The sequence below is a fragment of the Palaemon carinicauda genome, chromosome 8 (genome assembly GCF_036898095.1).
Source record: "Palaemon carinicauda isolate YSFRI2023 chromosome 8, ASM3689809v2, whole genome shotgun sequence".
Classification (NCBI taxonomy): domain Eukaryota; kingdom Metazoa; phylum Arthropoda; class Malacostraca; order Decapoda; family Palaemonidae; genus Palaemon; species Palaemon carinicauda.
Genome location: NC_090732.1, coordinates 162241312 through 162265498, shown reverse-complemented (window position 1 = coordinate 162265498; position 24187 = coordinate 162241312). Strand labels below are relative to the sequence as shown.

At 38.0% G+C, this 24187-nt stretch overlaps 1 protein-coding gene across 2 annotated transcripts; it reads left to right on the top strand.

Moving 5' to 3' along the window:
* Positions 1 to 1111: 1111 nt before the first annotated feature.
* LOC137646076 (lys-63-specific deubiquitinase BRCC36-like) lies at positions 1112 to 23911 on the top strand. 2 transcript variants are annotated; one of them, XM_068379243.1, is made up of 8 exons: positions 1112 to 1407; positions 7472 to 7605; positions 15256 to 15354; positions 16481 to 16586; positions 18729 to 18817; positions 20129 to 20260; positions 22663 to 22771; positions 23302 to 23909. In XM_068379243.1, exons 2-8 carry the CDS (start codon positions 7492 to 7494, stop codon positions 23475 to 23477), a joined length of 825 nt encoding a protein of 274 aa, XP_068235344.1. In that variant the 5' UTR covers positions 1112 to 1407; positions 7472 to 7491; the 3' UTR covers positions 23478 to 23909. The 2 variants fall into 2 exon arrangements, with proteins under 2 accessions (XP_068235344.1, XP_068235345.1); XM_068379244.1 differs by lacking the exon at positions 1112 to 1407 and adding an exon at positions 1456 to 1556 and having other exon boundaries at positions 23302 to 23911.
* The last annotated feature ends 276 nt before the right edge of the window (positions 23912 to 24187 follow it).

Sequence of the window (24187 nt, the reverse complement as noted above, 5' to 3'; positions counted from 1 at the left end):
TTTATTATCATCTTGCACATTTTACTTAAGTTATCTGAAAATTTTGTTGGTCTTCCAGTTATCTCATTTTTCTTTTACCTGTTTTCTTTCTGTGGCATTTTTTACAAACATGATTTTAGATAGCCATGTTCAAAGTTATAATGTTCTGGTATATTATATTCATAAGTTCTTATGTTATCATCCATATTTGATGCCCTGTTTTCATGCACTTACCCCTCACTTCCTTCCCTATTATGTCTATTTTCATTTCATGTGTGCCTTACATGTTTTTTTTTTTCAGTATTTAACTAATTCTAAAATATCTAAATTTAGCTTTTCCCTTGTTAATTGCAAAAAATATTACAGGTCATTTATTAATTGACTAAAACTTTGTTTCTTATATTATCCTTTACCAAAAATAGTTATTTCTTCAACAATCCTTGTACAATTGTCTTATTTTGGTAGTCTATTTATTTATCATGTTTCTGTCATTATCGCCTCTTTCCTCTCTTTTCAATTATCATAGATAAAGTTTCCATTTCAACGATAATGACAATAGGCTATAAAAGATAATTTTCATTAGGCCTATCTAACGGTAGACACAACAAAAATGTTAAACGGCTCTATACATTCGAATAGTAAAGGAAATTGTTTGTAATTAAAATACACCAAAATAATACATATATAAAGATATGTGATTATAAGAACAAAGACAATTGGGTTTTACAAAAAGAGGGGGCCAGCATAAAATCTAGATTTTATGTCCAAAACCTGGGTTTGTAAATTTGCTAAACTCGCTGCTTAGTGCATTTTTCTAGCCCCACATTACATTTTACTAAAAAAATTTATAGAGTTAGTTATACCTTAAACTTCGAAATTACTATATTCTAAGTGAATAAAAAACACCAGATTGATAATTTTAACAAGCCTCTCATGTCCTATCTTGACTTAAGATTCGCAATAGGCCTACTAAATCATGTGACAGTCTATGTAAAACAAGGTCCAAATACAATCATTGGTGAAACATCCTTTAGAGATCGTAGATGTGACTAATTTCATTAATATTCTACAACTGTAGAAGTAATGATATTTGAATAATAAAACGTGATAACACCACACAACAACAATAACATCTCTACCTACTGAACACCATGTCACTAAGTCTAGTCATACTCATTTTGCGGAGTAATAAATAAATAGTTACCTAATCGTTCTATTGTTTAAGGATAAAATCTAATACAGAATTTAGAAGACTCAAGTTATTCAATAAAATTTATTCATCCAACGTTTGTTAAAAAATTTTAACTTTCACCAAAATTAGTCTTCCTCTTAAATAGGGTTTCCTTTCGGATGTTCAAGTTAACACTGAACATCAATAGATACACTGTTATAGTTCACAACATTCGTCTGTGTTACTGGAATAAATTTGTAAGTTGTATTTTTGGTATTTATTTATTACTCTTTTAATTACCTCAAGATGTTGATTTTGTAGACTGTACAGATAGACCTAGTCTGGACATACCTCGAAATTTCAACTGGTCCACTTTTTTGTTTATCTCTAGAACTACAAATTTTCGGTAAAAAATTGGTTTTATTTTTCTATTTTCATAAATTTCCCCAAACGATTTTAACCAGCATGTTTTATTAGGTCTATACTTAAGTGTCATCACTCAAATATCAAATCAAACGTTCCTTCTTAACCCAACCAAGTATGCTGTGTCTATAGGTCTACTCATCCCCTAGGGTGTCTAGTGTTATTTTAGTTCGGTTAAGAAAAGATAATTGAATTTTTGGTAGTTAGCACTTTTTGTTAGTTAGCACCCATATTGTAAAAGTAACTAGATGGTTGTAGAGGCTATTAAGGCTAGTTTACACGATCGAACACGGTTCAACAGACAAGTGTTCAAAGGGATGTTCGAAATTGTGAAGGGAGTATTAGGTTGTCGAACGGTTCGAAGAAAGTCTGTTCTTGCCTGACTCTTGTGGGCTGTCATTGTCCACAAGCCTTATGCATTTGTGACCAACTCTGCATCTTCGAACTGTTTGACAACCAAGTTCAATGAACCATTCGACCGTGCAAACCCTGAGGTAAAGGTATTGAGGGTCTACCTTAGTCTAGGACATATCTCATTGAATTGGGGTGTATGTATGATAGCGACCACCTGTATGTATGATTACGGCAGTGTAAGGAGGGTCGTATATTGCCGTTATCCCCCCCCCCCCGTTAGGTTACTAAGCAAGGACACGGCTTATAGGTTAGGTTAGGGGGAAAAGTTAGGTTAGGTGATGTCCATTTTTATCCACACGGTAAGAACCGGCCGCTGATATACAAAGGCTCCTTTGAATTTGTAAATTGAGATTAAACTTCCATATTGTGTGCCTGAGCCGACCCGTGTCCGTCAATTTACAAATCGTTTTATTTTTTATATACTAGATTTTTTGGTATCCCTAGCACAGTAATCATAGTCAACCCTCTTATAAATTTACGGATACAGATATTAATAATAGATTTACGCGGAAATATTTTATGCTTTATATTTTTGCAATTAATGTTTTTTGAAGTTTGAAATAAATTATTGATATTTTTAAAAGAAGTAAACTCAGCATACGACTTTTGTGTATAATTTTGTATTCTTTTTGTTTTAAACCAAAGATTATCTTTACGTCTTTGTTTATTATTATATTCTTTCTATCTATCAAATATTTTAGTATCAATATATTGTTTGCATTTGATAGCATGTTCAGCCTTTCTTGTATCATAGCTGTTGTCTTTTATTTATTTTTTATGCCTAGAAAACAATCTTGTTGCATATACAGGTGATGCTACTCTCTTTGGATCAATGCCATCTCCTGAATGTAGATCTGGGGTTGCTGAATCCCTTAATAGAGATCTAGCTAAAATTAGTGCATGGTGCAAATTATGGGGTATGGAGTTAAACCCTAACTAAACTCAAAGTATGATTGTAAATAGGTCAAAGACAATGGCTTCTCAACATCTAGATCTCTGCATTGATAATGTTTCTTTTAATTGTATATGACTCCTTTAAAATTTTGGGTTTGATTCTTGATTGCAGATTTACTTTTTAGAAACACATTCAGTCTTTTTTGTTCACTTACACAAAAAATAGGCTTATTGAGAAAGTTTTGAAGGTTTTCAGTGATCAGTCTAATTATTAAGACTTATTTTAATTCTTTCAATCTACCTTGTTTTGAGTATTGTTCTCCTGTTTGGTCTTCAGCAGCTTATTCCCATCTTAATTTGTTGGACAAAAACTTGCAGCCTATTAAATTTTTTGTTCCTGATCTTGATACTGTAGGCTACAAATCTCCACCACCATTGTTCAGTTAGTATTTTATGCATGTTGCAATATTTTTTCAATACTTCTCATATGATATATTTAATTACTTATTCCCTTTCCTCACTTGGCTATTTTTTCATGTTGGAGCCCTCGGGCTTATAGCATCCTGCTTTTCCAACTAGGGTTATAGCTTAGCTAGTAATAATAATACATGTGGATCTTTTAATCTTTAGTAAAGTAATGATAAAAAGTGTAACACAAGTACATTATGCAGGCTGAAGTTTTGTTTACTTCATTCTAGTTCAAGGTAGGTTGTGTCGGTGAGAAAGATCTTTTGTTAAATTATGATCTGAGACCCTAAGGTAGGCTAGGTTAGGATGCATCTTTGTATTTCACAAACTCGCCCTCATCCGTAAGTTCTGGTTTCTTTCTGTACAGTATTCCCCTATTATTAGTTGTTTTGGTTTAGAGACTTCTTTAATATGATACTGGTTTCTGATAGAAATAGTAGTGAAATTTTTTAAAATAATTGAATTATAGAAATTATGGTCAAAGTTGAACAACACACTCATTAAACATAAAAAGATTCCATAATCTTTCAAACCTGAAATGCATTCCTAATTGAAAGTAAAATTTATTTATGTTTTATAATATTGGTAGCAAAGGAAATAATTCAGGATAACAACATTTCAGGAAAATCATTTTAAATGTTGAGTGGTATTCCAGATTGCTCTTATAGTATATTGGGCAATAGCAAAGGACAGGATTCAGATTGTCTACAATATAAAGAGTACGGTACAGTATTAGTAAGTGTGTTTCATGTGGTGTGAGGTTACAAAGTACAGTACAAGTCTGTAATAATACCTTGTTGTGGGTACTTTTGATAATTACTGATGTTAACTATCATGACCAAATCCTGACCCACTAACCTCGGATAAGCATTTTTAGTTACCGTAAGGTTAGGTAGGGATGCCATGTTTCAATTTGCATCCAATCAACAGTTAGGGCTAGGTCTGTGCTACATGAAGTTTAAAGTTTTATAGGTACAGAGGCAAGTATTGTATTGACCAATCATATGATCTGCGCCTAAGCCCCAACTCCACTGAAAGTAGGACCAGTGAAGGTTAGGTAGTGGCTGCTGATGACTCGGCATGTAGACCTCTATGGCCTTTAAGCCACCCTTCCCAAGCTCACTGGGAAGATGGGCTTTGAACACTATGGAAACTTCGAGCTGCGATCGGGGAAGGAACTCACAATCTTAATGTACTGTTACTGATGATTGATCTTACATGAAATATAAACCCAAGTACTATAGATTGGGAAGTAATTTTGGCGCAAGCTGGATGTCCGTTGAGTTCATTAACGTGGTAGGTAATGAGAATTGGTGCCTGGAATAGTAGCTCCACCCCCACCACCTGTCGGAAGAGCTTCACTTTGAATTTCGGCCACAATGAGTACGGACGTGTCATTGTGCACTTATCTGAACTTTTTATTTTCTTTTTCTTTCAGGAAGTGAATGCTAGCTGTTGATTGCTCTTGTGATGGATGTTAAGGAAGAAATTTGCACTTGGCGGGGAAAGGGTGGATGTTGCAACTGGTTTCTGAGTAAACCAGCTGTAGATCCACACTCTACATCTTGTAATAGGCATGATTGTTCAGAAGCATCCCCATGTGCTGAGTATAGATTGTGGCCTCCTGTGCAGTGGCAGGTGTACACCCTGAGGGAGAACAAGAGAGCTAAACCTTTGCTGGTATCTCTCTTGGCAATGTCCAAGAAAACAATGATGAAGTTTTTCTCTTCCTCCATCTCTTTAGTGGGTGTGTCTGTTGCCTCCGCACCTGCACATATGCCCATGGCTCGGTCCCTTGAGAGTAAACTTCAGGAGCAAGGAACCCTTGAATCTGCATGTGCTAACATTTCAGGTTCTGGTAGTGTTCTCCAAGTGTTTGGAGGCTCTTCACCTGTTTCTGGTAGGGCCTGCATGACTTTGTTGAGGGAGCTGGTTGCTAAAGCTATCTCTTCCCTGGTATCCCCAGTCCAAGTATCTCCTGTGGTGTTGCCAGTGGTGAAAGGCGTGGTGTTGCCCCAAGTGGTGTCCACTTTGGTACCTAGTCAAGCCTTAAAGGACTGGCCCCAGGAGGTTTCAAGCCTGAGATTGGGCATAATCGGCCCAAGTTCCAAAAATGCGTGTTTCCCTGGTGGTTGGAGTTAATCTGTTCACCTCTGATCCGGTCACCCCTATGTTAGCCACCTATTCTTTTGTGCCCCTCACTCCATCCCCTGTAATAGGGGGTCCGGAGTCTATATTCCCTGCTCCCTCTGTCTTTAACCCTTAATCCCTGTGGCTGTGACCGTGCTTGTTCCTGTGTCACTGGTCCTTGTGAGTTTGCCTTCCCTCTCCCCATGCCAGTGTTCATGAGCGTTACAGATCCTGGTGGGACAACCTGTGTGGTTCCTCCCTTCGGGGAGTATCGTCATCACTGGTCGCTGAGACCTTGACTCCTCTGCTTGCAGAGCCTGTGGTGAAAGTCAGATAGAGGAAAAAGAGTCCGTGTTCTTCTTCCTCATCCTCCATTTTGTCCTCCGTCTCCGAATCTGACTCTCTCTTCTAAGATGAAGAAGAAGAGGTCTAAGTAGTTCTAGAAGGCCAGTTGTAGTTGTAAGGAAATGGTTCATGACACCACCTCTCTTATGGGGTGGGTAGAGAGCACCTGTGTAATTTCTTGCAGGCCAATAGTGTATGGCCCCATACACTTTCTGTTCCCTAGTTGATGGAAAGCTTCAGCGTCCTTCATCACCTTTCCTGCCTGGACGATGGACTCCTGCTTTTACCTCATCCTGCTATAATTCTGTAGTACAGGTTCAGAGGATGGAACCACTCAAGGTTTGCAATGGAATCCCAAGAGTTGGGGGTAGATGGGCAATAGTTGCCTACAGATTTTTCTTAATCGATTTCTTCTGAGCATGCCCGATAAATGTATCATTGGTAGAATGGGGTAATTTAAACTAATGTTATCTGTATAAACAAGATGTTCACAAAGAGCTATTAAGCAATGATTGATTAAATGGACTGAGGGTTGTCTGCCTTTGTGACTACTAGAGGTCATGGCTATGGATGTCTACAACAAGTAGTATTGCAGTACATTTTACCCAAGACCTTAAAGTTACACAAGGCTTTGTACTTATTGTCAAGATAAAGCCTTCAGTAGTTAATATTAAAAGGGAGTTGTTCACAATGTGGGGATACCAGTTGAGGTAGTTCCTGTTAGGATACTGTACCTATAACAAAGTAGTGGAGCAGATGGAAATCATGAGTAGCCTAGTGACTTAATGGTGTTAAGAATTATTGGAATTTAAAGTGATTTTGAACCTGATATGTATTTATGTGTGGTTAAGCTATTACTATGCTCTATTGTCAAGTGTTAGAGGGGCCTAAGTCCTAAGTAAACTACAGTACAGTACAAGGTTCAAGCTAAAATAAAAACTGCTTGTCTTTTTTTTTTGTGATGAAAAATCATGTAATGTATTCCGTAGTTGTATTATGCATAGGCCTACAGTATTTTCTGGTTCAAGTAGATGCCAAATTATTTTGTACTTATTATTTTTGCCTTTCTTCTTTTTGGGGGATATGGGATAATTACATTGTGCTTTGAGCTACATGTAAGCTGCAGTAATTTTTTTTGCATTATGCCTTCATCTCGGCTTTATTAATTTTTGCATTTTATCCTGAAAAAGTAATAGACACTTTCAATACCAAAGAGAATTTATTGAAGAGGTGGATGATTAATTACTGTGCATTTCCTGGTATGTAGGTACTGTCTTGTACAACATACTGTATGTGCAGTATAGTGCTTACTGCAAAGTATTTTCTTTGGTATGCAAACAATACTAAATTAATTACTGTGTATAAGTATAGGTTGACTCATGATATTTAGCAGTGATTTCATGAAACTCATCATCATCATCATCTCCTACACCTATTGACGCAAAGGACCTCGGTTAGGTTTCGCCCGTCGTCTCTATCTTGAGCCTTTGATTCAATCATCCATTCATCATCTCCTACTTTGCATTTCATAGTCCTCAGCCATGTAGGTCTGGGTCTTCTAGCTCTTCTAGTGCCTTGTGGAGCCCAGCTGAGAGATTAGTTTATCAAACAATTTCATGAAACTAATTTTATGACATTTTTTTGCAGTTGCTGCTACCCAGTACATAATGTGGGTGTCTAGTGTAAGGCTGGCTGCTGATGCATACTTGGTATGTCTTCATCATGCCTTAACAACAGAAAAAGAGGAGGTTATGGGACTTCTAGTTGGTCAATTCAGTGAGGTGAGCCTGGAAAATAGTTCTTATAAAAGTTATCTGCACTCTGTCATTAGCTTTTACCAATATTGTTTGCATTTCTCTCTCCATCTCTTTTTGATGATTGCATACATTAGTGGTATTAGCTAGTAATATTGGTATACACTATTAATATTAAGAACTATTTTTCAATATTAATCTTACCCGATAATCATGTAGCTGTCAACTCTGTTGCCGACAGAAATCTACGGTCGGGATACGCCAGCGATCGCTATACAGGTGGGGGTGAACACAACAGCGCCATCTGTGGTCAGGTACTCCAGTACTTCTTGTCAACACCACCTCAATTTTTCCTCTGTCGTGCCTCCGGCTAGACCTACATGGATACGCTGTTGATTCTGGAGTTATTGCTCACGATTTGGTGATGTATTTGCTCTAGAGTTTAGCCTTCGCTATTCAGGAAGCTTTATCATTAGCTTAGCAAGTTTTTGGAATTAATTTGATTTAATTTTTTATTTAATTTTGGTGACGAAGAGAGTATGAACTCTCTTTCACTTTTAAATGGCCGACCCTTCCCTTAGACAGAAGTGTTGGTGTCGAAGAGAGTATAGACTCTCTTTCTTAATTTTGCTTAACAAAAGTTATAGATTATTTTATATCTCTCCGCCTTTTATAGGCCTCTTCGATTAACTTCCTTTTATTATAAACTTATTAAAATTAATTTTTATGTTTGTTTATATTCGACCTTTCCTAATAGTAGGCGGTCTTTTCTTGGAACCGAAGTTAATTAACATTGAGCCCGTCATTTCGTTTTTACCTGTTAACATATTATGCTATTTTAATGTTTTTGAAAGAATTTCTTTGATAGTCTCGTACTGTTTTCAAAGTTGAACTAACGTTTTGTTTTGTCTCTGCAGTTGTTGACGTTCAGAACGTTCAACTTGCGCTCTATCGTTACGATAGAGAGAGAATATTCACGGTTTCACGTTGCAGTAAGAGTAAACCGATTCTAGCGTTTTGTTCATTCTTTCTTAGCTTAAATGGTTTTAATTCTAATAAAGGAACTTTTTATTTGGGAAATCTTTCAGTTTTTTCCTTTAACAATAATATGTTTTAACGATATATATAATTGGGCTCATCTCTCAGGTTCTAAGTCAAGAGAGAGAGAGAGAGAGAGATAGAGACGGAGGGAGAGAGAGGAGGATAAACGTTTCGTTCAAGCGGGTAACGTTGTTATCGTTTTTGCTCTTCTCCCTAGTCTCTTTAGGGGAAGAAGGTAAACGTTTCTAGAGTTTTATTCTTGTTCCCAGGCTTTATGCGGTGAGAGATTTTAAACGTAGTTTATTTGATCTAGTGTTTAGTCTCTTTTCCAGCCACTGAATTATTTATATTTCATTATGTTTTTCTGTTACATTGTAATACTGTTTTCGCAATTACTAACTTTTAATGAAGGATAGAATTGCATGTTTCAGGTACAAACCACTTAAAGTTTCGAGTTCAGTGAAATAAGTGCAAACAGAAAATCAAAAGTGATAAAGTGATAAGCGCAAAGTGTTACAGTGTTGCGTTCGAGGGTTCGTCTGTTCGTGCCAGTTGTTCGCCTAGTCTGGGACCTCTTACAAGCTCCCAAGCCCAGGGGAGAAGTAACGTCGAAGGACTTATGGGTTCATCAGGCCTTGATCGACAAACAGACTTTTCCCTCCGTGGTTTCGGGTGTAACCAACTCACGTAGCCGACGTGATCACCCCACCCACACAAAGACGAGATAGCCCATTTATTCCTCGTCTGCGGAAGAGGTTTCTCGCCGAAACCATGGACCAAATCTTGCAGCTTTTAAGTGCAAGTCGGTCCCTTCCGCGCAAGTCCAACTCCTAGGTGGAGCCATTAGCACTGGGTCAGTTCGGACTTGCTGCAGTACGACAACTGCACACCTCCCAGAGAGGCAAGGTGGTACCGCAACAGGCAGTAACTCCGTCTGTTGTCGCACCAGCTGTTTTAGACCCTCAGTCTCAACGGACAGTAGCTCCGTTTGTTGTTGTCTTTCATAGACCCTAGTGGTCTATGCTGCAGACAATGCAGTCTCAGCTTGCGGTTTTGATGCAGGAGTTTCAGGCAGAGAAGGTTAGCACACCTCCTCCTGCGAGCGCTCCTCCACCTCTGCGCAGTCCACCCTGCCAGACGTATGATGTTGAGGCTCCTCCTGCCTCCATGCGTGAGCTGCCGCATTGGGAGTTGCCAGGTACCAGCGCTATGCAGCACCCTCCACTTTCCTTGAGGCAGGAGCCTCTTGCTATGCGGCAACCTCCTCAACCCTTGAGGCAGGAGCCTCATGCTTTGCAGCAACCTCCTCTAACCATGAGGCAGGAGCCTCATGCGTTGCGGCAACCTCCTCCATCCTTGAGGCAGCAGCCTCATGCGTTGCGGCAACCTCCACCATCCTTGAGGCAGCAGCCTCATGCTATGCGGCAACCGCCTCAACTCTTGAGGCAAGAGCCTCTCTCTGCGCAGCTACCTCCTCAACCCTTGAGGCAGACGCAACTCTTGAGGCAGGAACCTCATGCTATGCGGCAACCTCCTCTAACCATGAGGCAGGAGCCTCATGCTATGAGGAGCCTCATGCTATGCGGCATCCTCCTCAAACCATGAGGCAGGAGCCTCATGCTATGCGGCATCCTCCTCAACCCATGAGGCAGGAGCCTCATGCTATGAGGAGCCTCATGCTATGCGGCATCCTCCTCAACCCATGAGGCAGGGACCTCATGCTATGAGGAGCCTCATGCTATGCGGCATCCTCCTCAACCCATGAGGCAGGAGCCTCATGCTATGCGGCAACCTCCTCTACCCATGAGGCAGGAGCCTCATGCTATGCGGCATCCTCCTCAACCCATGAGGCAGGAGCCTCATGCTATGCGGCATCCTCCTCAACCCATGAGGTAGGAGCCTCATGCTATGAGGAGCCTCATGCTATGCGGCATCCTCCTCAAACCATGAGGCAGGAGCCTCATGCTATGCGGCAACCGCCTCAACCCATGAGGCAGGAGCCGCATACTATGCGGCATCCTCCTCAACGCATGCGGCATGAGCCTCATCCCTTGCAGCATGAGCCTCATCCTATGCAGCATGAGCCTCATACCATGCAGCATGAGCCTCATCCCATGCAGCATGAGCCTCATCCCATGCAGCATAAGCCGCACGCCATGCAACATGCTCTGCTTACCTTACAGCATGCTCTGCATACAGCATGCTCTGCATACCTTACCGCATGCTCCTCAATCACACATCTTTGGTTGTTGCCAACTCACTAGAATGTCAAGCAGTTTCATAACGTTGCCTTCTAGTCTGCTGCTTTTGCACCAGTGAAACCCTCACTGAGAGAACTTAGCTTTTCTCGGATATGGTTCCTGTAGATGAGAAAGTGCTATTCTCCCTCCTTCTGATATTCCCTTGAGGACTCTGTCATTTGGAGAGGAGCCTTTAGCTGCTTAGCCTCCTATGGACTTTTATTTAAGCATCACATGCTTCCAGGGAGGGTAATGGTTCCACTTCAGTCGCTAACCCCGTCTGTTACCACACCTGCTCCCATAGACCTTGAGCTTTGTTGCAAGACATGCAGTCCAAGCTTAGTCCTTGTTAGAGGATTTTTTGTTTACGGAGTCAGTGTGTCACTGGGAAGACATTCAACAACCAGCAGAAGTGACTTGTTGTGACGCAGTGCGGCAACCTCAGCAACCCGATAAGGAGTTGTCTGTACGACCCAGACAGTCTAGACAGCTTCGGGTTGTCGCTGTACTTCCTCGCTTCCCCATGGTTGACAGTTCACAGACTGTGCAGCAGTACCATGATCTTGTGTCCGGCTCCGTCAGACGACTGGCTTTTAAGAGCTCCCACAAGTCGTCGCTGTCTGGAGATTCTCAGATGGACTATGGATCTGACCAAGGAACTGGGCCTCCTGGTCAATTTTGAGGAGTCCCAGCTCGTCCCATCCCAGACCATTGTCTACCTGGGTATGGATCTTCAGAGTCGAGCTTTTCGGGCTTTTCCGTCGGCCCCAAGGATCTACTAAGCCCTAGAATGCATCCAGAGCATGCTGAGAAGGAACCGATGCTCAGTCAGGTAGTGGATGAGTCTAACAGGGACACTTTCATCGCTGGCCCTGTTCATCGAGTTAGGGAGACGCCACCTCCGCCCCCTTCAGTATCATCTAGCGGCTCACTGGATAAAGGACATGACGCTAGAGACGGTCTCAGTTCCTGTTTCCGAAGAGAGGAGGTCTACTCTCACGTGGTGAAAGAACAGCTTTCTTCTCAAGGAAGTCTACCTTTGGCTGTTCAGAAACCCGACCGCCGTCTCTTCTCTGACGCATCAGACACGGGCTGGGGTGCGACTTTGGACGGACAGGAATGCTCGGGAACATGGAATCAGGAGCAAAGGACACTTCACATCTATTGCAAGGAGCTGTTGGCGGTTCATCTGGCCTTGATAAACTTCAAGTCCCTCCAGTTTAACAAGGTGGTGGAGGTGGACTCTGACAACACCACAGCCTTGGCTTACATCTCCAAGCAGGGAGGGACTCATTCGTGGAAGTTGTTCTAGATCGCAAGGGACCTCCTCATCTGGTCAAAAGATCGAAAGCTCACGCTGGTAACAAGGTTCATTCAGGGCGATATGAATGTCATGGCAGATCGCCTTAGCCGGAAGGGTCAGGTCATCCCCACAGAGTGGACCCTTCACAAGAATGTTTGCAGCAGACTTTGGGCCCTGTGGGGTCAGCCAACCATAGATCTGTTCGCTACCTCGATAACCTAGAGGCTCCCGTTGTATTGTTCTCCGATTCCAGACCCAGCAGCAGTTCACGTGGATGCTTTTCTGCTGGATTGGTCCCATCTCGACCTGTATGCATTCCCGCCGTTCAAGATTGTCAACAGGGTACTTCAGAAGTTCGCCTCTCGCAAAGGGACACGGCTGACGTTGGTTGGCTCCGCTCTGGCCCGCGAGAGAATGGTTCATAGAGGTACTGCAATGGCTGGTCGACATTCCCAGGACTCTTCCTCTAGGAGTGGACCTTCTACGTCTACCTCACGTAAAGAAGGTACACCCAAACCTCCACGCTCTTCGTCTGACTGCCTTCAGACTTTCGAAAGACTCTCAAGAGCTAGGGGCTTTTCGAAGGAGGCAGCCAGAGCGATTGCCAGAGCAAGGAGGACATCCACTCTCAGAGTCTATCAGTCTAAAGGGGAAGTCTTCCGAAGCTGGTACAAGGCCAATGCAGTTTCCTCAACCAGTACCACTGTAACCCAGATTGCTGACTTCCTGTTACATCTAAGGAACGTAAGATCCCTTTCAGCTCCTACGATTAAGGGTTACAGAAGTATGTTGGCAGCGGTTTTCCGCCACAGAGGCTTGGATCTTTCCACCAACAAAGATCTACAGGACCTCCTTAGGTCTTTTGAGACCTCAAAGGAACGTCGGTTGTCACTCCAGGCTGGAATCTAGACGTGGTCCTAAGGTTCCTTATGTCATCAAGATTTGAACCTCTCCAATCAGCCTCTTTTAAGGACCTCACATTAAAAACTCTTTTCCTCGTGTGCTTGTCAACAGCTAAAAGAGTAAGTGAGATCCACGCCTTCAGCAGGAACATAGTTTTCACATCTGAAACGGCCACATGTTCCTTGCAGCTCGGTTTTTTGCTAAAACGAGCTTCCTTCACGTCCTTGGCCTAAGTCGTTCGAGATCCCAAGCCTGTCCAACTTGGTGGGGGACGAACTGGAGAGAGTACTTTGCCCAGTTAGAGCTCTTAGGTACTATCTAAAAAGGTCATAATCTTTACGAGGACAATCAGAAGCCTTATGGTGTGCTATCAAGAAGCCTTCTCTTCCAAGGTCTAAGAACTCAGTTTCTTACCTATTCAGGCTCCTGATTAGGGAAGCACATTCTCATCTGAAGGAAGAAGACCGTGCTTTGCTGAAGGTAAGGACACATGAAGTGAGAGCTGTGGCTACTTCAGTGGCCTTCAAACAGAACCGTTCTCTGCAGAGTGTTATGGATGCAACCTATTGGAGAAGCAAGTCAGTGTTCGCATCATTCTATCTCAAAGATGTCCAGTCTCTTTACGAGAACTGCTACACCCTGGGACCATTCGTAGCAACGAATGCAGTAGTAGGCGGGGGCTCAGCCACTACATTCCCATAATCCCATAACCTTTTTAACCTTTCTCTTGAATACTTTTTATGGGTTGTACGGTCGGCTAAGAAGCCTTCCACATCCTTGTTGATTTGGCGGGTGGTCAATTCTTTCTTGAGAAGCGCCGAGGTTAAAGGTTGTGATGAGGTCCTTTAGTATGGGTTGCAGCCCTTTATACTTCAGCACCTAAGAGTCGTTCAGCATCCTAAGAGGACCGCTACGCTCAGTAAGGAAGACGTACTTAATAAAGGCAGAGTAATGGTTCAAGTCGTCTTCCTTACCAGGTACTTATTTATTTTATGTTATTTTTGAATAACTAATAAAATAAAATACGGGATACTTAGCTTCGTTGTTAACATGTATGCTGGTCTCCACCCACCACCCTGGGTGTGAATCAGCTACATGATTATCAGGTAAGATTAATATTGAAAAATGTTATATTCATTAGTAAAATAAATTTTTGAATATACTTACCCGATAATCATGATTTAATTGACCCACCCTTCCTCCCCATAGAGAACCAGTGGACCGAGGAAAAAATTGAGGTGGTGTTGACAAGAAGTACTGGAGTACCTGACCACAGATGGCGCTGTTGTGTTCACCCCCACCTGTATAGCGATCGCTGGCGTATCCCGACCGTAGATTTCTGTCGGCAACAGAGTTGACAGCTACATGATTATCGGGTAAGTATATTCAAAAATTTATTTTACTAATGAAAATAACATTTTTATTTGATTTCCTTTGATGTTGGAGATATATCTTTATTATGACTGATGTTTTCTTAGATTATTATTAGATGTATGAAATTTTGTGATTATAGAGTGTTACAATAACTGTGAAGGATGTCTTATATTTGCCAATGTGCTTCTGTGACTATTAATTTTATCTTTTCTGTCAAGGCTAAAATACATAAAGGTTTTATATTTTTTCAAAGTTAATTAAAGAAATACTGAAGTGGTTCAGGTACTGTTATTAATGAGAACTGCACAAGTATTCTCACCATTTGCTGGTACCAGTATCTCTTATACATAACACATGCAAATATTAAAAGGGGGACTTTTATTATCTTTGAATATGATTGTGATAATATTATTGCTTATCAAACTTATCCTCCAGTACATAAAAGGTGGAATGGTCAGGATTCATTTGAAATTTCCTTATGTTTTTTGAGTGTTTTACTTTTTGTCAGTTTATGACTTACTGAAATGAAGTAAACTACATTCATATAGACATCATGTACCTGTTGAGGTCTGCTGATTATTTTGCATAACATATGGTCATTATTTACAGTCTTTAGGGTGTATCATCATGGAGGTGGTGTCCTCCAGATATTTATTTATTGGAGACTGATAAGTTTTGCAAAAATGCTCTATATTAGAACTCAAAGTTTCCTTCTTATGAGTAATTTGTTCAACATAATCATGATAGTAACATTGCAAATTTATGATAGGTCTGATGTTTTTATCATTTCAACTAACTTGATGTTATTTCCCGTAGGGTAGTGATGTTACGTGTGATATCCATTCAGCTGTGACCTTAAGACGATCGGACAAGAGGAAAGATAGAGTGGAAATATCTCCGGAAATGTTGATTGAGGTAAGCTTCCAGAACAAGTGTTGGATGATTTCTTTTTGCATAAATTTAAAAAAGAATACAGTACTTTGATTCATAGCTGTTTGTTATACAAGAGAGTCTTAATTATCATACATTGTTTCTTGTTGGTTGGCCAGACCCCCAAAGTATCAATAGGAATTAGTTTTGCAAAGGAAATGAAAGCATCTTATACATGACTGTTCCTTCAAGTAATGAAAATCAGATCCCAGAATGACACAACTCAAAGCTTGAAAAAATGTGTTCACCATCTGGCTCAAGACAACTAATTATAACACCTGAAATTAGCCACAAATGTTAATGCAGGTACCCCAGTCACTTTAGCAAACCATGTTACAGTATTTAAAGGAAAGGGCTTTTTGGCCCAAAGTGTAAGATATCCTCATCCTCCCCTTTGTATACATACTCATGGTCTAATCTCAGCAAGGATAAGTTGAAGGCTTCAGTACTGTAATAGTTTTCCATCGATCACATTTTGATAGTCATTATTTGTATATTAACAGAGCTCTGTAAAAATGATAGCCAGCTACCTAATAGTAACCTGTTTGGTTCTAATCGGGAAAAGACTGAAATGTTTTCACAGTGTATCCTACTTGATACAGTACATGATTTAGTATCCCATAGAGGGATACCCGTAAGTTTTGCCTTGTCATCCACACTTTGGCAACGCTGGGGGTTCTTTCCTACTTCCTTTTGACCTCTGAAGAGGTGTGTGTGTGTGTGTTTTTTTCCCACTTTAATGTACTCCAATCTTGCTTTCTAACCTTTTTCATTTTAATTTGATCTAATTTTTACTTTATTTTATATATGAAAATAAACTGAATGAGCAATATGAGCCCAGATGCATAATTCAGTTGTCTCAGTAAACAAATTTGCTTATCAAGTTTATAGAGTTGTTCAAAATGTAAAGTAATTTTTGTTGCAGAAATAATATTATTTTATTGCAACTGGATTTCTACTCTGTGTTTTTTCCATATTTCAAGGGGTATTCGGCTTGGAGAAAACCCAGGAATACTGCACTTTATCGATTGAAGAAACTAAGCATTGAACTAACTGTCCCTTTTTTGTTGTCAAATAGATAGTTAGAATTATTTGGAGTATCCTTTTGCAGGCACAACAGCGAGCAGAACAAATGTCAGCTACAAGTGGTTTGCAGCTTCACATTGTTGGATGGTACCACTCACATCCTCACATCACTGTATGGCCTTCCGATATAGGTTAGTTCACGTTATCCATGCTGTTTCTGTTTTTCTTATTGTTATTGAAGTATTAGCTCCATAATCCAGTAGTATATTACCAGGGCTGTAGCAGTCTTAAACCTCTTAAAAGGCCTGGCATTCCTTCATAACTTAATTTTCTTCCTCTTCATTCTTTGATACTTTATAGTTTGGGAATCAAAAGTCCCTAGCTCCATTTCTGTCAGTGAAATCCTGATTGTCTCCTGTGATACAATCTTTTATTTTACATTCTGCAGTTTGATGGTCAAGGCAAGGTAGAAAGAGAAACCATTCAATAATATTTTATAAGGGTGAAATAACATCTATTGTGTAGAAGGAGATGAAGATTGATGATGATGATTATGTATCTAATATGATCTTCATAGCAGCTTTGTCTTCACCATCTTTAGTAATCACATATCGGGAGAAACTTAGAAAAGTCAGAAGAGATATTTTATCTTCTCAATAAGATTGGAGTCCATTGCTATGCTTTTTTGGTGCCAGTCCATAATCCATATGAAAAAGGCATTCTCCATCGTAATCATAGCCATATACTTAACATTTTGTCGTGGTTTGTGGTGGCTGATGTGGTAACGTTCCTGACTGGTGAACGCTAGACTAGGGTTCAAGTCTCGCTCAAATTCGTTAGTTTCTTTGGTCGTTGACACCTCACCATCCTTGTGAGCTAAGGAGGAGCCTATAGGTCTATCTGCTGAGTCATCAGCAGCCATTGCCTGGCCCTCCTTGGTCTTAGCTTGGGTGGAGAGGGGGATTGGGGGGCTGATTATATGAGTATTTATTCAGTCTCTAGGGCATTGTCCTGCTTGATAGGTCAATGTCACTGTCCCTTGCCCCTGCCATTCATGAGCAGCCTTTAAATCTTTAGACTTGCACTCACTGCAGCACAACTATTTGCCGTATTTTCCTTGATGCACTGTATGGTACTCTTGTTTATGTGTAACTTTTGATCCACAGCAGCATAAGACATACTGTACCTACATATATTCAGCATCTTTACCTTTTGCTCCAAGGTCATCACATTCTTCTGTGTTGAGAGAATGATAAAGCTTTCTTAGGGACGGCAAGGCAAAAGTTATAAATGTGGAGCAAAGAGAGTATGTACATACACACAAGATATTTACTGTACGGCTAATGCAGCAAGACTGAGGTAGTATGCGAATGATGTGCTGCCATCTACAAGGTAGGCAAAGTGAAACAAGAGCAAGTGGAAGCTTACCAATCATGACATATAGTAAGTGCAACACTATTAATGCTGCAAAACCTTGAAAAAAATAAACTTATTATTTACATGATATTTTAGGCATTCCTAGAGCAAATACTCTGATTCGCGAAACTTAACGCACAAATGCTAATGCTAAGGTCTGATTGTATACCTACCTTGTATACCTTAGATAAGAGAGAGATAGAAAGTTCTATTTTAATATTACTCTTATAATATGATGTACTCTACTGTATTATTATTTCAAGACATTTCTGTGCTGTAGACAGTATTAGTATTTACATTGATTTAAAGTACAATTGCAATACTTAAGGCCTTTACAAGTGCTATAAGCATATATTTTTTTTTTACATCTTTGGAGTTCAAAGTCTCTTATTATCCTCATATTGCCTTGTCCATGGGAAGGGTTTAACACAAAACTCCTAGATAAGGAGGGCCAGTCATACCCAACACCAAGCTAAGTATAATAAGATTGCATGGCAATTCACAAATGTATGCTGAGAAAGAACAGTACCTACAGTACATCAGACAAAATGGATGAAAATGTTGAATTGTGGCTGTTGAAAGGAAAACAAGCGTTTCTCACACTCTCTAGTAACTTCCAATAAGCCATTTATAGCATTTACAGGTAATTAAGAAAGAATGGCACTCGTAATGAGTAAAGTACTGAAAAAAATTCAAGAAAATCAATTTAGATTGTATAACAGACAAACATGGAAAATCTTAACTAGAGTACTATCAAAAGCAATGAGTGTTCTTTGTATATTCCTGACTGTGCCATTTGATGTTTTCAAAAGCGTCTGAGGAGGTAACTGACATGTTACTTTACTTGATTAGGTAGTAATGAAAATTATTTAGAAATGGCAACCTGGATTATTAATTACCATACATCTATTTTACAGATTTACAAACACAAGCGGGATACCAGCAGATGGACAATAGATTTGTGGGTCTTATTTTCTCAGTTTACAATGAGGATAAAAAAACTAAGGTAACTATGTGGGTTTATAAGTAAGAAGTCTATTAACTTTGCAAATACCTTTATCACTGGTACAGATAGGAAGACCAAATATCAAATTGTTGGTTATAAATTTTTGGTGATCACCGAGTTAAACTTCACAGTTTGCTGGCCATTTTACGCCACTGATATTACAATAACTTCTTAATATACACAAGGTTTGTGTTCTGAATGGCATCATGCATTGTCAATATTGTGTAATTTAAACTAATTATTTCATTAAGATACAGTGGTATAGGAAGTACTATACTGTAGTTGAGTTTTGTGACTCAAGTAAATTTATTAAAGATACATTCTACTGCTTTCTGTTTTGCTCATTGGTATAATCAATACAGTAATAGTATACAGTACAATACAGTTATCATATATAGAAAAAATTAAAATTAATTCAAATTAATGTACTGTATATGATTGCTTGCAAATTTGCCTGATTGCCAGTATATCTTTGGTGTTTTAAAATGTAATGTGACAAAAATACTATCTCATTTCTTTTTTTTTTTAAATAAAGCAAGTCAATTAGAATAACTACATACCTGTAAACAGCTGAAGCAAACATCTTGGGTCTATTCATTAAAGAAAACACTGCAACTGGCTTATCCATTTGGAATCACAAATGAGATTAAAACCAATGTTTTAGAAATACAATTGTATTGTAACATTATGTCAATAGTTAGCTGTACTACTGTATAATAAATACAGTACTGTATATTTAGCACTTCATGGACTCATATTTTGAACTTATATTGCAAATAAAGAAAAAAAATTATATTTTGAACTTATATTGCAAATAAAGAAAAAAAATTCAAAATATTTATTACTATTCAAAATTGGATCAATTTAAACTTTTCTATATCAAGAAGTTACTTGTATCTAAACTCTTGAATTTATTACTGCAATTGGGACTCTGCTTATATAATGGTACAGAATGTTGTTATTATTATTATTATTATTATTATTATTATTATTATTATTATTATTACCACCCAAGTTACACCCATAATTTGAAAAGCAGAATGCTACAAGCCCAAGGGCTCCAACAGGGAAAGCAACCCAATGCACAACGCAAATGGGGATGTAACAAATAAACTCTAAATGAGAAATCAAAATCATTTAAGAATATATTAGACCAGCAACAGCGTTGAATAAAGAAGTCATACATAAACCATGATACAAGACTTATGAGAACCTATTCAATAGAAAATAATTTGCTACAGGTTTAAACTTCATAGAGATATAACTATAATTTTGGCATCCTTGTATTTATGCATTTTGAATTATATACAGATGGGAAATCATCAAGTCACCTGTTTCCAAGCAACAAATCAAAGCCCAGAAGGAGAAGCACCACAGTATGTCCGCTTGTCAGTACCTCTAGAAATAACACCTACTCCATCAATTGAAACTAATAATCAAGATGTAAGTAATGTGTGTTTTAGAATTATGTTGATTTTTTTATTATTATTATTTGAATTGTTGAATGTTTTCCTTGCAGTTCTCTAATTTACATTGTATGCAAGTTTTTGTAATTAACCTTGCAATATATTTTATGTTAAGGAACGTGTATGTAACAAGGTTATGCATAAGGAAAAACATTGTTTATTATTTAGTTGTTTTTTTTTTCATCAAAACAGAATTTTAAAAATAGAATTTATCATTTAAATTTTTACCCGACATTCATTGTGCTATGAGCTTTTAAATTGCAGCATTTGTTGACAAACTCAAATATTAGAGGATTACTTGTTGATTTGTATGACTAGGCCTAACATAATTTGCTAAATCAGTCTACTTTCATTATCTGCGATTTAATCATTTATGAAAACTGCCGCGTATCCCAAATTTGCAGATACGAAGCGAATTTTTCCCACTAGAATACATTGTAAGTTTGACTCGTGGACACCAAGTCCCTAAAATTTGTCATATTTCAACGTAATTAACTGTATTTTACTTGAAATAAATAACTATACAATAAGGTTAACATTACCATACCATTAATTGTGGTGAACAAATACTCGCATCATGTAAGTGAAAGAAATATAAAAAAAAACATAGCATTTCTTTTCATCAGCTGACTCTCTCTCTCTCTCTCTCTCTCTCTCTCTCTCTCTCTCTCTCTCTCTCTCTCTCTCTCTCTCTCCTTCCTTCCTTAAATATTACACAAAATTTATTTACACTCTATATAAATCCATTTTTGATCGTAGCTTAAAAAAGGATTCTATCTCATCAGCCTACCACTAGCTTTAGCAAACATCATCATCGCATTCTAAGAGATAATGATTTTTAAAGTTAATTATTAAATGCTTTATTAAAGCATTTTTGTACTTTGTGTTAAATTTCTAGTGCATTTTAACAATCAAGTATAATAGACTCATTTTATTTTGCTTGCGATCAGCTTATCTCAAGGTGATGCTGTTGAGAATATGTGCACATACGAATAACAGAGTATCTTTTATATAATTTCTTAACTTATTCAAAATATCTTCATAATGAATGTTATATCAACACCAATATGTTTTTGCCTATCATAGTTTTTATCAAGTTTGTTTGTAGCTACCACAGTATTATTAGTTATCTCTTAGATATATAAAAGTCTCTCTCTCTCTCTCTCTCTCTCTCTCTCTCTCTCTCTCTCTCTCTCTCTCTCTCTCTCTCTCTCTCTCTCTCTCTCTCTCTCTCTCTCATGTCATACAATACATGCAAATACCAGAAGAGACAAAAGTCTTTGTTTTCTTAAAAAGTCTCAATTAAATACTACACAAAAAAATTATACTTTGCTTGACTCTACGTTCGATATTCGACTGGCCTAAAACACAACATTCAATTTCATTAGCTTATCTCTTGTATTAACCAAAAACATAATTTACAGTATATGTACTGAGAGAAGTCTAAAATAATCCTGGTTTAATGTTAACTGAGCTTCATTTAATAGTTTTTGTACTGTATTTATCTGTTAACAATTACCAATTGTTTTTATTTTGGTTTTGTCATCAGCTGATATCAAGGGGACAACGGTATCGAGAATATGCTCACATATAATTAACAGAATATCATTGATATAATTTCCTAATTTATAGTATTATTTTCTAATTGCTAACTCCTATGTTTCCCGTTTTGACTTGCGTTCTTTAGTGATTTTTAATACGGTGATGTACTAAACAGTATTATTTGCTGATTTTTTATACTAGTTTTCACATCTTGACTTACTCTCTTTAACATACGCAGTACTGTATTTGGCGATTTGTAAATCTAAATTTCACGTTTTGACTTGTGTTCTTTGGCGATATTTAATACTGTACAATATCATACTGTAGGATGATTTTTAATGCAAAGTTTCACGCTTTGACCTGCACTTGTCAACATTGGGCTGTATTTGGCAATTTCAAACTCTAGATTTCTCATTTTGACTCCTGTTTGGTGATTCTTCGCAGTTAAGGAATTTGGTGTCAAATTTAGTGTTTTACGATTATCGTGAATTCTATATACAGTGCTGTACCGTACATTCTAATTTCCTTATTTTTCAACTCCTGGTAAGCACCAAGTAACCTCCCTCTTGATTACTACTTTGGTAGTTTTGAAGTGATGAAAGTTAGTGACAAAAATGTTTTCTCTGTTCCTTGACAAAAATAAATACCATCCTCATATTCTCTGTATCACTGGCAGGAATATCAAACACCTGGATGGCATAATTTCAATCTGGATGTAAATATGGTCTCTGGATTCTTCTTTGGAAGATTTTCTTAGCATATAAGCTGAGGCTAACTTTAAAGTTATGGGTTTGTACCAAAAACTGATTGTGTTAAAAGGAAATATATTTTTTTCAGGCTTTAGAGAATCTATGTGCAACCCTGTTTGAAGAGCAGCGAGAAGTTCTTGAAGCATCTCGGGAGCTAGCAGACAAACAACCGTTGGACCATTTGCATAATGCCGCAGGTTAGACTTCATTTATTCTTTATTTACTGTAGTATAGGGCTTCTTAATGTTATAATTTATGTCAGAGAAGCTGCATCATACAGTTTATAAATTTTGTTTAATGTTCTAGATTATTATTTATTACTACTAACTTATTTTTTAATTACAATAGTACCTCATCATATCAAATATTTTGGAAGTAGGGTTTTTCGATGATAAGGTGGGAAATCCAATGAATAAAGAAAATTTTACTATTGTATACTCTAGTTTACACTTGAGTATTCGATCAAAATATGCCACTTTCTAAATAAAACCACAACCAACACACACAGTCTGTGCAATAATTTTTTAACAGTTCACTACTGTATTAGAGATAATGAGAAATGTTTGTATTGTGGTAGACATCACTTCAAGTAAAAGAAATATGAGCATCAGGTGAGTATAAAGATGAATTTTATCAAAATTCTAATTATTAGTAAGAATATAAACCATTGAGAAATTTACCTTATCCTTTATACTCACTTAATTTGTGACACACTCCTCTCCGACAGTGATGGTTCGTAGTGTTTGTGGTTTGAGCAGCTCGATTTTAGGCCCTTTGGTGTCAACAGTGGAAGACAGGACACAGCGAATGAATGTCATGACACAGATTCTCAAGCAGGAAGCAGATTACTTGAGGAAGAAATTGAAAGACAAAAAGATATCTGCATCTGTTGTTATTGGATGAAAAGCATTTAAATTTTATATAGTCATATTGCATCAGTTATGATTGCTTTTAAAATTTTCTGGCTTCTTACTCTAGTTTAGTACCTGTATTTATTTATTTGATTGAATACCTGGCACGTAAAGATATGAATTGTATTCTCATTGACATAAAAAAACTTCAGAAAATAGTGAAACCCTCTAGAGTAAGACAATGTTTCATGCTAATTTTACAATAAACTTTATACATTACAGTACTGTATACTGTAATCATCCTTGAGGGAATTATGAAAATAGTAAGTTACATAGTTGATAGAGTAGCCAGGTATGGCAACATTGGAAAATACAATATGGTAATTTTTTGTTATTTGTTTTATTTTCTTTCATGTTACTTCTGCACCGAAAGTAGTGGTCTTGTCTTTTTTAAGTAGTTTGCTTGATAAAATGTGTAAAATATTGCCCTCCATGCTAAGTTTTTTCTTTTTTATATACTGTATTTTCTTTTTATAAATTTGAAAAATTACTGGTTATTAGGTTTTGATTTATCTTGATTTTCTTGTACAGCTCATATTTTATTTTAGGTTAGTGCTTTGAAATACATAGCCATATAAAGGCAAATGTACTTTGATATACTACAGTATATCACTTCTGATGCAGTGTCAGATGCATATTTTTTTTATTTTGCTTTGGTATCTTCCATCTGTGGTGGATAACGGGGGAGGGTGGGCTGTGGCA